General features: G+C 40.2%; 1 protein-coding gene across 1 annotated transcript in view; it reads right to left on the bottom strand.

Moving 5' to 3' along the window:
• The window catches only part of mmp17a (matrix metallopeptidase 17a), a 101,832-nt gene extending 92,845 nt beyond the window's left edge, over positions 1-8,987 (bottom strand). The window contains exon 1 of the mRNA XM_055019488.1: positions 8,459-8,987. Within this exon, the coding sequence (XP_054875463.1) occupies positions 8,459-8,593 (135 nt within the window). The 5' untranslated portion in view covers positions 8,594-8,987. The remainder of the gene's footprint in view (positions 1-8,458) is intronic.
• Positions 8,988-18,370: the final 9,383 nt, after the last annotated feature.

Raw genomic sequence — 18,370 nt, 5'->3', positions numbered from 1 at the left:
AAGCACAGAAAGAGACACAAAAGAAGAGAGACGACTCAAAAATGTCAGCAAGCGATGAAAGATAAACAAACTGATGGAGCCAATTAGACCAACCCCCCTGTAACTGGAGCTTAATTTAACAGGCATACGTCTCAGCGGCTCCACTGAGAGGACAAGAAGCCCACAAACCTTCTTTGAAGTTCTTCTCTGTGGGCGGTAATGTGGCGTGGCACTGGGCGAAAAGCCCAGCAGACAGGAAGACTGAATAAAGCTCGGCCTGGGTCGCTTTCTCATGAATTAGAAGGACGTAAAGTCGCACACAAATACATACAAACACACCTGATAGAAGTTTGTTTCTCTGCATTGACCTGCATCTGTCTCTTTTGTGCACATTTTTAAAAAGTTCTTCTTTAACCCTCCTGTTGTCCTGCTGGTCAATATTGACCCGTTTTAAAGTCTGAAAATGTGGAATAAAAATATATTTCCACAGTGAAACTTCTGATGTCCACATTTTCAACATTTTTGGGAAATCTTTGAACATTTTTTGGTGGAAATAAAGAAATGTTAAGAATGTTTCTTAAGAACATTCACAAAAAAATCAACCAAAATCCAGTGAATTTCACTGGATTTTGGTTGATTTTTTATGTGAATGTTCTTAAAGAAAATATTAGATGTTTTACTGATATATATGGAATCACTTGAGCTATTTTTAGGATTTTTTTTTGGAAGATTTTTACTCATCTTTTGAAAAATTTGGAGGATTTTTTTAAAAAATTAATTATTGGAATTTTCTTCCTGAAACTTTTGCAAATTTTCTGAAATTTGGGGAATTTTTTTGCAGAAGGAGACAATATTTTTTGGTAAATGAAGACAACAGGAGGGTTAAACTCTATGTGAAGTTTTTATGTGTCCAGTGAACTTTTGTCAATAATGACAGAGGTGAGCTGAAAATGTGTAGCTTCCAAACTCCAAATGCAACTTGTGTTTTCCAGCAAACCACATCGCAACCAAAAGGTCAGTTACCAGCCAATCAATGTCTTATGTAAATAGTTTTTAATCTCTGTGACCTTTAAGTACAAGGGAAAAAATGGAAAAATCAAATCCAACTTACAGAAACCAACAACTACATGCATGATAAAGCGCTATTCGTCTGGTGATGAGTTTGTTCAGCTGAATGTGTTGAAATGGGATCAATCTTTGGAACTATCTATTAAAGTTCAAAGCTGTGGGAGGAAATACATACATGAAGACGTATTTATGGACTGGCCTTGTGCACACTTCATAAAAGACACGAAAGAGCTGCTGCGTGTTACTATAGCGATCTGCACAAAGGCGTCTCTGGAGCTTCGGCCGAGGAATGTTGGCAACTGGCACGTCTACAGTAAGAATACACACAGAGCATGTGCATGTGTGGGTCCATTTCAATGTATGTTTGACTCTATTTTTAAACGTGAGCCCTGCAGAGCCCGGTCCTATTCTTAACATTAACCCAAAAGCAAAATGAAGCCGCGTCCAGACTGCAGTTCAAGCAGTCAAACAAACTGCAGTTCACACAATCACGAGTGCCACTTGAAATTCTGCAGACTGTTAGCGGCTCATTATCTTCACTTGATAGGAAGTTGAGTATCAACACTGGACTAGAGGAAGTACGTCTAATTGCCAGTGATAGTTGGATGGAGATGCAGCTTATCTCTGCCACCCACTCAATCACGCTTGGTCTTCTTCCCGCTCCTGTAATTCTCTCCGTTTCACTCGGACCTTCTGAGAAATGGGATCATGAACACATAACTGTCTTGGAGTTGACTCCAAAGATGATAAGCAATCATCCAATCCACTCCCTTTTTTTAACCCCCTCTTTTTCTTTGCTTGTTCAATCATCTTCTCCACTTGTGAAGAAATGACAACTGCTATGTGGAGACAAACTATGAGATCACCCGTGTGGCCGTGCCTGCACACATTTTACAGCGACACGCAAACAAGAGGGAAACTCACACTCACACTCGCACACACAAAACCCACATTTATTATAATTCTTCCAGTTTTCTGCAAGCAATTTCAGAGAGGCTTTGTTGTTGCTTTCGGGTTTTCTTGATCGTGTTATTAAAGCAGTCTATTGGCAGTTCAGCTGGCAAGGCTATAGATTATTTTAGGCCTCAGCGTATGAGCCAGCACTACACCAGAAACCGCTGTAATTACAAGATCCAGTCGGCCCCTTTGAATAGCAATGGCAACCAAAAACCTTGATCTGGTCAAAGACAAGCAGGAAGGCGGGGCTCCTCCAGCTAAAATAGATCTGTCCACATGGAGTTGATTTGAGGTTTTCTATATGGGGAGCCGCGGCCGGCACAAGTAATGAAGTCAGTTGAAGCCGATGGAAAATCGCGTGCGTCTCTGTTGTGGAAAACAGCGCCCGCCTGCCCACAATATTAAATCCATCACTACTGTAAAATCAAACGGAAAGAGAGGAGATGGGACTACTGCGTTGAAACTGCAGATGGGATATTTTACATATCCACGCTTTTCTTTTGAAATAAAAAGCTAAATAAATTGATAACATGTAGACCGGAGCTCGAGTCAGCAGCTATGATCCCACAAACCAGCTCCATCATTCCACTATTAAATCTAGAAGGAGGGGATCACACAGAACTGTACAATCCACATGCAGCAGCACAACAAAGCATTTGATGTTGCAGAAAGATATTCTAGAACAGGGGTGTCAAATATGAGGCCCGCGGGCCAAAAGCGGCCCTCCAGAGGGTCCAATCCGGCCCTCAAAGTGGTTTTTTTTTCGTCATTTTGTGTCTCATTTTTGTAATATTTTGTCTTGTTGTTGTTTTGTCTGACTAATTGTCTCATGTTTTTTTTTTTTAAATCATTTTGTGTTTCTTTTTTGTCTCACTTGTGTTTTTGGTCTTATTGTTGTCATTTTGTGTTTTGCTTTATTCGTTTTTGTCATTTTGTGTAAATTTTTTTTGTCTCACTTTTGTTGCTTGTTGCTTGTTTTTTTGTCACTTTGTAACTTTTTGGTCTAATATTTTGTCTCTTTTTTGTTTTCTTTCATGTCATTTCTCTCATTATTTGTCATTTTGTGTCTGATTATTGTCATTGTGTCTCATTCTTGTAATATTTTGTCTTGTTTTTTGCCTTTTTGTGTCTCATTATTGTCACTGTGTCTCATTTTTTAATATTTTGTCTTTTTTTTGTCTTTTTTTGCCAGACTTTGGTCATTTTAATCATTAAATAAAACACTACATCATTCAGTTGCAGATACCTGAGACTAAATGTTGTGTCCTTTTGTAGACACTCTGTGATCTGTTAGTTGTAATGTGTAAATGATAAACTGAGGCTGAATGTTGCTGAAATTTCATTTATTTATCTTAAGAAAATTCAGGTTGTTCCTAATGTTTAGAAAAAAGATAATTCATTAAATGGGAATATTTTCAGAATTTACTGTTTTGCATTAAAACAAAGGAAAAATTTGGAATTATCATTACTTATAGATTACTATGCTGTGATTTTACTGGTCCGGCCCACTTGAGATCAGTTTGGGCTGAATGTGGAACCTGGACTAAGATGCTCCAGACTGGTCAGAAGAGGTAGGCGGTCTTAATTTAAGTCAGAAAGAATCAAATCTGGCTCATCTCTGCTCTTTTTCTCAGAGTTTTTTTTTTGTATTGCTATACTTTTTCCACTAAAATGTCCTTGTAACTGTTAAAGTTCTCCGTTTTCTGCTGAAATAAACACAGCTAAATGTTTGTAATGTAATGTTTTGTAGTCTGGGGAAAAAAAAACATCTTAATCGACCCAGAAAACACAGCAATGAGTCCACTGCTGCTCAGATAGTAGAAGCAGCTCAGAGCGGTTATTAATCTAGACATCTCTTTGAAATCTGATTAGTTTGATTTGAGCCGTGGTCGGAGTCTTTCTTTGTGAAACCGGACCCCTGGTCAGCCGGATTCAGGACCTCGGGAGCAGATGGGGATTCACTCTGACAAGACAAGAGCAGAAATCTATCACCTGCTGCTTGATTCGAAAACATTACATTCAGTCAAATAGCTCCTCTGCCAGTCATATCGAGTTACAGCCGCCAACTCCTCCTAATTTATCTCGTGTTGTCACCGACTGAAAACATCACGCACAAGTGTTGCAGCTGCCATGCTTTTCCTCCCACACCGCCACCACCACGATGCTACAGCGGCAGCCAATAAAGTGTCAGGGCCCTTAAGATCCTCTCTGAACCAGGCTCTAAGGATATTATAAACTCTGACAGTCTCCTCAGGAACTTGAAAGTCCCAGGAGAACTTTAACACTCGCCCGCGATGACAGATGGGATGGAAGCAAATTGAAGGACTGGTTGATTTCCACAGTATCTCCTCCTCTTCCGGAGAGGCTGGGAATGTGCTATATATTACACACTGAGCCGTCTCTTGTGCTCCCTGTCAATCATCGCACAATGATAGATTCTGTCCTACTGTGTAGTAATCTCCCACTTGACATCGGTGAAAAATAGTGCCCTTGTCCTGGATAGAAACCCTGTGACATGGAGCTACAGACAGAAAGGTCACACAGCATGATGGAAGTGGAACAGTGCAGCTAAACGTATCCGGAGGTCCTGCACGATGCTGCAACCAAGAGAAATAAGTTGCATTTTGTGCTACAGCTGTGCAATTATTTCAAAGTTTCTTACATGAAAACCTTTCCCTGAAATATGACACTGATACGTCTGGCAAGTATCTCCTTCCCTTTCTGGACCGTGTCTGGTTGATTACTCATTTCAGCACAGTAATCCTCCCCATCGTACTTTCTCTATGGCTGCTCCTGCATCCAGTCTTCTGTCTGAGCCCCCCTCTATCCCATCGCATCTAGGTGTAATCAGAAGAAGCATGATGTGCTGCTAGGAAGAAAGCCTCCTATCTGGAAGAAGAAAATTGAAAGAAGGAGACTGAAAGACTGAAGGGACAGAATATGATAGTGGAGAAATGTGCACTCAGGAGAGGCAAAGAAGGAACTAATGAGGAGTGGTGGTGGTGGAGCCGGGCAGGCTAGTTGCATGAGAATTCAGAATTATGAGGTTTAGCGGGGAGGGTGGTGTCTACCAGGCTTTTTCTTCTTTTTTTTCTGTGCTCCTTTGTGGACACAAGACCAGATGGTATTCTCATTGAAGAAATTATGAACAAAATGAGAGTTAGGAGTAGCCTGGCAGGAAGAGGTGGTCCCATCAGACACACACCGTGCACTCACTGGGTGTTATTTTACAACAAATTAATTCTTCTGCACTGAAAGAGATTAAATGGCACAAAACCATATGTGGAGTTTCTATAAGATTAAATAATAATTAAGGTTTTTTTTAATTGAAGGCTCATCTGGTCACTTCATTCCGTCTCCATACAGCTGCAATAGCAAGTACAGTATTGTTTCTGCAGGCCAATGGTTCCCCAAGGAACCCTGTCATTCTGTAGTAGAGCGGAAAACAGCCATCAGGAGTAAAATGACATTAGTGGGAAACATAGTGCAGATTACATTGTAGCTTAGTAGCTCCCCACAAATGCTGAAATTGCAAATTGGTGCTTTGCAGTGATGTACTGGGTTAGATAACAGCAAGGCTGGAAACTGGATGTCTCAGAGCTGTGCTTAAGTTTGTGGTGCAGTTAATTACGGTCACTGTGTGCAGCAGTTTACACAGAGAGACGGATACGTTCGCTGCTCAGGCTCGACTAAAAGCCAAGCGATGGCTCTGAAGTGTGATAGCAGCAGCAGAGGTGCAGATCAGGACATGCTTCTGTGGGTAGATGGCTGTTTTTGTGGACCAGGATCCCAAAGGTGCAGCACTTACGAACACAACTGGCGGAGATAGAGGAAGCCACTCAAAGCCTCGACTACCAATTATCCACCTGTTCTCGGCAGCTGAGAGCAATTTGCACCAATGCAGCACAAGTCTTATTTAAAAGTCAATCAGGCGGTCACAGGGGAGAGGGGAACTCATCTGTCCACCTGCCTGTCCAACTCCCATGATCATCCTAGAGCCGTCCACAGCAAACCAACAACCTGGCAACAATCTGCCTCAGCCTTTGTTGAGAAGGACCAGTTATCACGCTCTCATTATACGCTGCGACTGTTGACTCTGAGGTAGTAACGAGCAGCAGGAGCTGAAAAGACGAGCACAATAACCGGTGCATCAGTGTAGAGAAATTTGTTTTTCATCTCTTCAAGCAAAGCCACTCAAGCAAACACTCCACCAGTGTGTGGATTTGCATGTTTTCTCAGTTTCATACGACTGCAAAAGGAAGATTTTCAGCTTTTGGAATGCTGATTGGAAAGAGGTTTTAAGAGGGTTCTGACAGACTTTAAAGCATTTTGTCATTATTTTTCTGAGACTTTATAGACAAAACAACTGACTAATCAGCAAATGGAAGTAATAATCAATAATGTCAATCACCAGCTCTTATTTATGGATCAAAAAGTGACTAAATGTTGCAGCTGCACCCAAAAAATTGCAGTTGAAAAATGAAAGTTAGTGAATAATTAAGACAGAGTTTTAAAAAACTGCATTCCACAATAATCTGGATATTAACGCTGAATCAAAGGGTTCCTGATGATAACGATGATCCGGTTGAGCTGCCAAGTTCACGGTGAATCACGATTCAGCTCCCTGCAGCTTTAAGCTGCTGTCTGTTTGGGTTTGTAGGTTCCTAAAAAAAACTGTGAGCAGCTGCTCCCAGTACAGAGGCTCATAGAAACCAGTCGTACAGCGTGAACGGTGGAGAGTCAGAGTAAAAACACAAGAACGATGAGGAGAACTCAGCAGTAGTGGATCTAGAGAGGTTCCTCAACCAAACCGGGGAAAAGAATGGCAGCGAATTTTGTGCAAATGTGATGAGAAATCCAGTGATGCCCACATTTCTCAGGCCAAGTGTTTGCTCGCACACTCAAACACTGCTTGAGAATGGATAAGAGCACAGCACCACAGTGGAGGCAGCTTTGGGGATTGCCAACCAGACAATGGATCATCCGTCTCCAACCGCTCAGCATGTTGAATCTCCAGTGTGAGAACAACACCAAAGCACTTTCTCCTCAAAGACAAAATGTACCATTTGTAATCTACATGTCCCAACCACCATGTATAATATTTGCAGATGACTAAGTGCTGCTCTCTGGGGAATCAAGTCCAACACAACACAGTGCGAATGTATCCCTCAAATCTGAGGAACCGAGGGACAATTCATGTCTGCAGGTCTGTGTATTTAAGAAGCAAGAAGATGAATGGTTGTCTCAGCAGCAGCACCACACATCCTCAGGGAATATGTAGAGCCAGTCCAGGACTTGAAATACCTCTGCAACGTCTTTGATAACGGAGTTAATACTCAATCTTCTCCACTCCACTCCACCTCCCAGAAAAAACCCCCCAACAAGACAAACAAGGCAGCTGATGACAGAGACAGATGCAAGGAGACACAAGTTGGATGAATCGCAGCTGAACATGAATCCATCAATGCCTTCAGGAGGGATTCGGTATTGGAAAGGCTGATTAGCATTTTGTTATATTAGCTGGAACAGTGTGGGAGAACAAGAAGTGCTGCAAACTTATGAGATGAGTTGATGTGCAGTATAGCCATTAATGTAAATAATGAATTACAGCGTTGTCTCAGGAGTTACTAATTAACTGATGCTTGTTTTATCTGTAGGTCTCTGCTCATTAAACTGCAGATATACAGTGGAAGGGTCTAAACTACTGGATTTAGTTTGCTCAGATTCACTAGAAGGATTAGAGGGATTCTACAAAATGGAAATAGTGCTCCATTCTTTCAATTTAATTACCAACGTGCACTACGTTAAACAACAAAACCCCTCTGAATTCTCAGCTCACATCCTTCTAATAATCCAGAATTACCTGTTTGATTTAATTGGCTCAGCAGGATGTGCTCCTCAGCTCATCTCAGCCCTATTTTAGACCCAGTAATTGTTCAGACTTGGCACCACTTGACATGTTGGAGCAGTCTTTCAGAGGCATGACTGAGAGGAAGGAAACGTCTTATGGCTCTTGCTGTCATTGTGCTGGAAGTGAGCCCCCCGTTAGCCATTCATTAGAGCAGGATACTATGTCAGCAGGCTGTGGTGGAGGTCGATATTCCGCCAAGGCAAATAGGCTACATTTACATTTATTTATTGGGAGCCACTACAAGGAACCTCATTCCTGCTCTGGAGAACAGCCACCACCTCCCCTGGCACACCGTCTGCAGCGCCAAGATCCCCTGTGGGCATCGGACTGCTGCGAGAGCAAGGTGTTAAAATTCACATCAGATGGCAGAAGACGGCGTTTGCCTCACATATCTGAAAGTAGGTTAAACTGCACATTCCCAAGAGTTGGGTAGAAACGCTCCACTGGGCTGTATGCGCGTCCAAAACTTCCCAAATCAAACGCGTAAACGCGGTAACATAGCGCAAACTTTCAGACCGAAATGCTTAAAGATGGGAAACTTACCACCCCCATGTCCAGCTGCTCGGTGGTCTGAGAAGGAGCCGCTCCAGCCAGAGGTAAAAACCACAACATGGGCACCAGCAGAAGCATCTCAGGAGAAATATTTCTCATCCACTTGTGAAAAACCGGAGAAATCATGATGCCCTAAGACAGGCTGATCCTGCAGGGCTCAAGACACCGACCCCGGCAGCCGCATCCACGGGGTAAATCACACGCCGACACTCTGGAGAATCTCAAATCTACCTCACTGTTGAGCGCAAACACATAAAACACATTGGCGAGAGGGGCGTTTCAGGATCTGCAAGTTTGCTTTCCTTTGCGCTCGTAAATGATCGCCTATTTGGTCATAATCAGAGGAGGGAATCTGTGTGCGTTCAGCCTCAATCAAAGTCCATGACAGGTAAAATATCCACGCAGCAACGCACGACAGGTCCGCTCCGGATCGCGCAGACTCGCGCAGTGGAGGGAGAGAAGGCAGCTGCGTGCGGTTTTGTCCCGAGCCGGAGAGGAGATCGCTGGTTGACGCACAGAGCGACTGGATGAGTATCTGGCCCAAAGTATTTGGGGGAGGGAGGGAGAGAGAGAGGCGAGGGGGGAGAGAGGGGGGGGAGGGAGAGAGAGAGGCGGGGGGGGGGGGGGGGGGGGGGGTCCAGAGCCTCTCAGTCCACTTGGACATTAGTGAATTCATGACGCGCGTCGTGCGTAATTTGAGCGACTTGGGCAGGAAGAGGTTAAGACATAACGCGCAATTTGTCCGCGTATTATTGTTACATGAGAAATGTGCCAGTGTTAAATGGGTTTGCAAGCCCTGGCGTGAATCCTGTTTTTAACCAGAAGCTTGGATTTTATTTCATCCTCCAACAAGATACGCAAACAGGAGACATTCAGAGTGTTTTTGGGAGGAACTGGTGGTAATAAGTGTTGTTTATCTACCTTTTCATGCTGGTAATATGAGCCTACAACTAATCAGTAGCAGCAGCTACTCAACTCCTCACGTTTCGGTGGTTCTGGTGCCAGTGGGTTCCTAAGATGTGAGTCACTTAGATATTGCCAGATTGTAGCCTTTAGGGCCCCTGAGGCAGAATCATATCTGTGTGCATTCTGATAACCCAGACCACCACCAGTCCTCTATTCCAGGGCTTTCAGGTATAATGAAGTCAGAAGAATGTATCCTGTGGCAATAATAATAATAAGACTAGTTCTAGTCATGCCAGCAGTATGAATGGCAAACACAGTCAGCTGTTCCACCACTTTGGTCCACACTGACAAGTATTGGAGGGATTAGTTTTAGATGTTTCCATGTCATCTGGAATTAACACTTTTCCTTGAGAGGTGTTTTTGTAATGGGTAACTGAGCTGAAAGTGATTTCAAAGAAACTAAATGAGCACAGACACACAAAACAACCACAAAAAGACACAACATGACAACAAAAATACACAAAATGACAAAAACTGAAACAAAATGACAGCAAAAAAACATAAAATGACTCAGTGAGACAGACAATAATTATATAAAGACTCAAAATAACAACAAAAAAATGCAAAATTACCACAAACAGACTGAAAACGACCACAAAAATGCACAAAATGACTACAAAAATGCACAAAATGAGCACAAAAAGACCTAAAATGCCCACAAAACTGACTGAAAATGACCAAAAAACAAACCAAATGAGCAGGTCATGTGATCTGGAATTAACACACTTCCTTGAGAGGTGTTTTTGTAATGGGGAACTTAGTGGAAAGTGATTTCTCAAACACAAATACAATTTGTTATTTTCCATATAAAATGTGATAAATTGCCAAAAAAGAAATATCTGTCATGATTATCTCAACTTAATAAAAACAACACAATCAAAACTATTTCTGAATCAGCTCATTTTATTATTGTTTAACTATTTAGAAGGTGGTTGGTATTAAATTTAGACGGTTATTTAGTTGACATTTTAGTGATATCCAGTCATTTTTTATTAAGTGATTGTTTCCGTAATGAATAATTATGAAATTTGTAAAGACATGATCATAATGAATATAAAAACATTATTTTTTTTACTTTTAATAAAAATGTATGCAAAATATATCCCATGGATTTCAAAAGTCCCTCAATTATATACTGACCCATAAGCTGCATGACTGCCAAAATCTTATCAGGTGGTTCTTGTGTCATTTCTGACCTTCGCTGAAAATTTCATGTAAATCCGTTAATCCATTTTTGAGTAATGCTGCTAACAGACAGACAAACCAGCACCGACTGTCACATAACTCCGTCTCCATGACGCCGTAAAAATCACCAAAGAGGTGGAGAGATAGTGCAGCTGAAAACTGAATGAGTCAAAACTGTAAACATGTTGAACATTTTAACACGGAAGTCTCTAAGGATTGACTCTCGTTTGGAGTTCAGTGTCCATTTAAGGAACTGCAGTTTCTGTCACGGATTTTTCAGCTCTGGAGGTTTTTGCTTAGCTGTGCTTTATTTCTATTGTCTCATATTTAACAGTCATGCAGAGGAGTACTTTTCTAACAGGCTCAATAGCAGCAATAGTGTCTGCTGACTCATTGTTAGAAGGATGTTATTTACACCTTTTTAACAATCTCACTCCAGCCTGGTAACAAGAATAAGAAGATTCATTATATTTCAGAAATATTCCAAAGTTATAGAGCCTGAGGTTGTTCATTTTGGCCTTCGTGTTCCCAGCTCTTACTGACTCAGTTTGGAGAGGTTTTCCAGGTGGAAATTAAAAAAAAAATAGTCTAAAATTGGCTTCTTAAGATGTTAAATTACAAAAAAATGTGTTGACACTTCTACTGTCTAAGTATATTCACTGTAAATTGTTCACACAGTGGTTAAATGCAGAACTAATGCACTTGTGAATCATGTAAAATATTCACATCGGCTGATCCAAATTGTGCTGAAAATACAACATCAGTCCCAAAACGGAGCTCTTAAATCAATATCACATTTTGTTTATATTTGCCCCGGTCCAAGCTAAGATGGAGATTTAAGAGCAAAGGCTAAAAGGGTTTGAGAAAAGGCAATGGCAAAGGATGAAGACAAAGAGAGAGTGAGTCATTTTTCACTTTAGAAGCTCAGAATGCAGCCTCCAGTCAACTGTCTTGGTTGCTCTTTTACTGCGTCATCAGTGAAAAATCGCAACTCACAGCCAAAGGTCATTCAATTATTTAAACCTCAGTTAATCAGTATCATATGTACACATCCTTCATCATCTATGTGCCCGGAGATATCAGTCAAATTTGTTTTTTTTCAGAAAGCAGAGGCAAACACTATGACTAATGATATTTTCATTTGAAATGTGGGCAGTTAGCATTCAGCGAGTTCAATTAGACAGAATTAGACGTACATATCAGCAGCAGCTGGGTCACTGAGGTAGAGAAAGTGCATATGTGTCTGAAATGCAAAGATGTTTTGTTCTGTGCTCCTCATTACACCTCTATTTTCATTGTATTTGAGGAAACACCAGAGGAAACACAAAACAATTTGCCGAGCTGCAGAGATAATTGTAATATGAAAGAGTGGTATCAGGTGGCTCTTTTCTTCTTCAGAGAAAAGACTAATGCACTTCTTTTTTTAATGTATCTTTTGTGTTGCATAATATTAAAATCCAGCAGGTAATGGAGGTACACACTGTAATCACCGGCAGTCACTAAGGGCATGTTTAACCATTTAATAGGCCCACAGATCAACTCGTGTAATCAGAATAAATTAAAGGCGTTCAAATTAAAATGAGAAGTGAATGCTTGAATTCATCCTGGATGGACACACAGACACACACACTTTATCAGATCCATTACAGCCGTTATTCGTCACCAGTCCAGAGGAGAAAGATAGACAGATATGTTGGGTTTTTTGCTTAGTAGCATTAACTTCTGCTGTGTTAGTCCCAGTCAGACCGCTCGTATAACCACAACGTTATGATAATTGTAACATCTGAATATTGTGTCTCACAGCGTGCCTGCTGGCTAAAAAACAGCTCCAGTCATTCGGTTTTATATTAACAGAAGGTTAAAATATCCATTTACTCTTCTCGGTCTGCAGTGCACATTTTACCTGAAGTGTTTTCACCATCTTCACACTATTTCCCAGAGAAATTCTACTCATTTTCTTTGGTCAGATTGTGTAATTAAAAGGAAAAACCCACTGGCCAGCGTGAACGTGGGCTGAATTCAGTTCCATTACTGCGATTATCACACGCATTTTAATATTTGTTGTTGCACACAGTGTCAAACTGGCAGCTTGGATTTCAAAGGGTAGGTAAAAACTGTCAAATATCTTTCTTTATGATTGCATCATCTCATGTTTTATCACTGAGGAGTGGCACAGATGAGTTGTTTGATCATGCAGATGACATTTTATCATTCTTAATGCGATTTTTAATTTCTAAAACATCAATTATTGCACAGAATTAATTATTTGCCTTTTTTCCTGTGTCTTTTATCGTGTGTGTGTGATTATTGATCAAAAGACAGTACCATTAATAAATGACTACACTTCTACCTCGGTGTTGTATCTTCTGGATGTCTTACAAAACATTTACACAACATATATCAAATTTTGTTTGTACATTTTAATGAGTAAAAAGCTCTACATGATTATTCACCTAATTATGTTTTACCGATCACAGTATTTGGCACAGTGACTCCAAAAACTGGCATCTGTCTACATTCCCTTCCATCCATCCATCCATCCATCCATCCATCCATCCATCCATCCATCCATCCATCCATTATCTGTCTTAACCCTCGTGTCGTCCTGCTGGTCAAAACTGACCTGGTTTAAAGTTTGAAAATGTGGGAAAAAATATATATTTTCACAGTGAAACTTCTGATGTCCACATTTTCAACATTTTTGGGAAATCTTTGAACATTTTTTGGTGGAAAAAAAGAAATGTTAAAAATGTTTCTTAAGAACATTCACATAAAAATCAACCAAAATCCAGCAAATTTCGCTGGATTTTGGTTAATTTTTATGTGAATGTTCTTCAAGAAAATAGTAGAAGTTTCACTGATATATATGGAATCACTTTAGATATTTTTAGGATTTTTTGCAAGATTTTTACGAATTTTTTGAAAATATTTACAAGAATTTTCTTGCCAAATTTGGGGGATTTTAAAAAAGAAAATAAATCTTTTAAGGGAAACTTTTAAGGAATTATTGGAATTTTCTTCCTGAAGGTTTTGCAAATTTTCAGAAATTCAGGGAATTTTTTTGCTGAATTTTTGGATTTTTCTTCAGATGAGGAAACAATATTTTTTGGTGCCCATAAATGAGGACAACAAGAGGGTTAAGCCTCATTAGGGTCGTTGGGAGGTAGGACACCTGGACAGGTAACCAGTCTATCACAGGGACACATATAGAGACAAACAGTCCCACTCACATTCACACCTAAAGACAATTTAGAGCAGAGGTGTCAAACTCATTCTAGTTCAGGTCCCACATTCAACCTAATTTGATCTGAAGTGGGCCGAACCAGTAAAATCACAGCATAATAATGACATAATGCCAAAAGCGAGACAAAAAATTATAAAAGTGAAAAAACAACAAAAAACAAACACCACAAGCGAGACAAAAAAAACACGAAATGACAAAAATAAGACAAAAAACACAAACGAGACAAAAAGGAAGCACAAAACAACAAAAAATGAGACAAATAAAACAAAACAAAAGAGAAAAAAATTTGACAAAAAAATTTTAATGACAAAAAATGGACAAATGACAAAAACGAGAAAAAATTAATAAACGACAAATGAGACAAAAAAATGACAAAAATCAGACAAAAAAAACAACAAAAACAAGACAAAGTATTACAAAAAATTACAAAAGAACAATGAACAATCTAGTATTTTACTTTATGATCAAAACAACTTGTCATGCTCTAGAAATTATTTTAAATTCATAGTTTTACTAATTTGCAATCTACAGATAAAATCTTCTCTGTAATTTTTTCACTTTGAGGACCAGATTGGACCCTCTGGAGGACCGCTTTTGGCCCACGGGCCGCATGTTTGACACCCCTGATCTAAACATTGTCCATTTGTCACATTTTTGATCTCATTCTAAGCAGGTTCTGCTGCTCTAGTGAAGACTACCAGATGATGTCCTCTGTGTGACTCCTAAAGTATTTAACACATAGTTTCCGTTCCCCCAAAGATACGCCGCTGTGCATAAATAGTATTCAAACTTAAATTGCTTAAATTGCAAATACTCACCCCTGGGAAGGTTGAATGTAGTAAACCTTATTTTGCCTGCCAGTGCGCATAAGCATTACTGTAAATGATGTTTCCGATAGCATTTGTTTAGTTTGGACGACTTGTCAGTATCACTCTGGACAGTAAAATCAATACCGGCAACAGAGGAGTAATAATTAAATCAATCTTACATGCATTTGTGTCACTGCCTCCAATGCATCTCCTTCTGTTTCCACATATCTGACTCTCTTCTTCCTCCTCCCCCTTCAAAGCCTCTCCTGCCCAATCTCACTGTCACACAGCCGCAGACTTTGATGTATAGTTCTTGTAAGTCCACGAGAGCTCGGGGCTGCCCACCAGAAAATCTACAGCGAGACCACACCAGGACTCTCCCGCTGACTCGCTCAGCCCTTTATGTACACTTTCTGTGAGAAGACTGTGCTCCAGGACACGCTGCATAATTCATGCCATTGTGCCTTTTTAAATGGGGACAGCGAGAGAAGTGTCCAAAAGCAAATAAACAAAGAAAACAGAGTTCAGGACTGCATTTAGATGAACTGCAGACACAGGTCATTGGCTGGCGGTTAGAACTTTCTCCTGTGTCGACATTTTTCTCCACAATGACAGTCGGTTGGTGCACCACGGCTATTTTTCCACTAAATTTTGTACAGGCTTTCATGATCTGAAAAGGACAAAGCCAGCCAACTGTGAAAAAAACCCTCTTTACTTTTGACATTTGTGCTTTTTCCCAACTCCCAAACTATAGATCGCCCTAAAATTTACTACAAATATTTCTGTTACTAACTCTGTTGTTCTCTTGGTTTTCCAGGTAGCACTAGCATCAGCTTAAACTTTTGATTTGTCCTTCGGTTTATGACCCAAGTGTACTAACATAAAAGTGAACTATGAAAGTAAACATAGTATATCTGCTAGCATCAGTGTGTTGAAATGACTACATGCTGATGTTAGCATTTGGCTTAAATCCAGCAGAGTCTGACAGAACTGCTAGCATGGCTGTGGACTTCTAACCCAAGCATATACAGTTGTGCTCATAAGTTTACATACCCTGGCAGAATTTATGATTTCTTGGTCATTTTTCAGAGAATATGAATGATAACACAAAAACTTTTCTTTCACACATGGTAAGTGGTTGGGTGAAGCCATTTAGTATCAAACAACTGTATTTACTCTTTTTAAATCATATTGACAACAGAAACTACTCAAATGACCCTGATCAAAAGTTTACATACCCCAGTTCTTAATACCGTCTATTCCCTCCTTTAACATCAATGACAGCTTGAAGTCTTGTGTGGTAGTTGTAGATGAGGGTCTTTATTTTGTCAGATGGTAAAGCTGCCCATTCTTCTTGGCAAAAAGCCTCCAGCTCCTGTAAATTCTTGGGCTGTCTTGCATGAACTGCACGTTTGAGATCCCCAGAGTGGCTCAATGATACTGAGGTCAGGAGACTGAGATGGCCACTCCAGAACCTTTACTTTATTCTGTTGTAGCCACTGACAGGTAGACTTGGCCTTGTGCTTTGGATCGTTGTCATGTTGGAACGTCCAAGTATGTCCCATGTGCAGCTTCTGGGCTGATGAGTGCAAGTTTTCCTCCAGTATTTTCTGATAACATGCTGCATTCATCTTGTTTCCTGTGCCTCTGTAGCTCACACATCCCCAAAACATCAGCGATCCACCTCCGTGTTTCACAGTAGGGATTGTGTACTTCTCATTATAGGCCTTGTTTACTCCTCTCCAAATGTAGCGTTTATGGTTGTGGCCAAAAAGTTCAATTTTGGTGTCATCACTCCAAATGACTTTGTTCCAGAAGTTTTGAGGCTCGTCTCTGTGCTGTTTGGCATATTGTAAGCGGGATGCTTTGTGGCATTTGCGTAGTAACGCCTTTCTTCCGGCGACTCGACCATGGAGCCCATTTTTGTTCAAGTGCCTCCTTATTGTGCATCTTGAAACAGCCACACCAGTTTTTTTCAGAGACTCCTGTATTTCAGCTGAAGTTATTTGTGGGTTTTTCTTTGCATCCCGAGCAATTTTTCTGGCAGCTGTGGCTGAAATTTTTGTTGGTGTACCTGACCGTGGTTTGGTTTCAACAGAACCCCTGAGTTTCCACTTCTTAATTAATGTTTGAACACTGCTGATGAACATTTTCAGATCCTTAGATATCTTTTTATATCCCTTTCCTGTTTTATACAGTTCAATTACCTTTTCCCACAGATCCTTTGACAATTCTTTTGCTTTCCCCATGATTTAGAAGCCAGAAACGTCAGTGCAGCACTGGATGAAAGATGAAGGGCCTGTCAAGAGCCCAGAAACTCACTGACCTTTTATACACACACTGATTACAAGCAAATAGATCACAGGTGAGGATGGTTACCTTTAGTAGCCATTCAAACCCGTCTGTGTCAACTTGTGTGCCTGTTATCAGGCCAAACCTCCAGGGTATGTAAACTTTTGATCAGGGCCATTTGGGTACTTTCTATTGTCATTATAATTTAAAAAGAATAAACACAGTTGTTTGATAATAAAAAACTATAGCACAACACTAACCATGAGTGAAAGAAAGGTTTTTGTGTTATCATTCATATTCTCTGAAAAATGGCCAAGAAATCATAAATTCTGCTAGGGTATGTAAACTTATGAGCACAACTGTATATATATATATTTTTTTAGATTATTCAACAAATTTACACTTTTGCTTTCTAGAAAACAATAACACTCCATTTGAAATATTCAGATGAGACGCAGATGTTCTTGTAGATGCTGACTGTTGTGAATTTCTTGTCCTGGAAGGCTTGGAAAGGGCTGACTGTGGTGACTACACCTACTGTACAGCGACATCCCTGTGTACTGAATCTAAACTGATCCCGACTCACTAGAACTACAGCTACACACACAGCTGAGGGAGACACACCTCATGAAGGGCGAGGCTATAAATAGGCCGTCTGTAGGACACACACTTATGATGTGTAATGACAGACAACCTGCTCATACTGATGATGTGGCTTACAGTGTTTTGCATTTAAGTCAAGTGAGCTTTGGATTCCGTATTTTAGGATTTGACTTCACCTGTAGACAGAATGCATGAAAATAGAAGCTGATTATGAAGTAAGATGAAGTTTAAATTCACATTCCACTGGGAAGGGATTAGTATCATGGAAAAAGCTAAATATCTGACTCTGATACACAGAAATGAGTCTTCAGGAGTTAAATCAGTGATTGGACTTCACCTACAGTGTTGACAAACTGCTACTGAACTTTTTTATTTTTCGTTGCACTTCACAATTTTTCATTGTGCCTTATCTTTCCTGTTGAACTTTAAATGACTTTCCGCAGCTGTCAAAGTCATTTAAAATAAAGCTTTTGTCTGTCACCTGTAACTTGTTTTGAGGTCAGCCAAGACATCTAGGAAGTTGATGATAATGTACTACAAACAACAAAGTGTAGATTTTCTGGAGCAAAGGATTTACGTTCCACTTTTGCTCTATACTTGCATCATGTCCTGTCCTCCTGCCCGACCTCTGCGCTAAGCTTGTTTTCTACTCAGCTACAGTGGTGCAAGAAGTACAGATAAGATGGATTAGACAGAATTTGCGTCAGTATTTTTGAGTTGTGAGAACTTCTGATAAATTTATGTTCATTCGACAAACTAAGGTGAATTAGTCTTTTCTACATTAACTGACCATTCATTAAAAAG

This window comes from Amphiprion ocellaris, chromosome 17, assembly GCF_022539595.1.
Source record: "Amphiprion ocellaris isolate individual 3 ecotype Okinawa chromosome 17, ASM2253959v1, whole genome shotgun sequence".
Taxonomy (NCBI): Eukaryota; Metazoa; Chordata; class Actinopteri; family Pomacentridae; genus Amphiprion; species Amphiprion ocellaris.
This window is presented reverse-complemented; position numbering and strand designations above follow the sequence as displayed.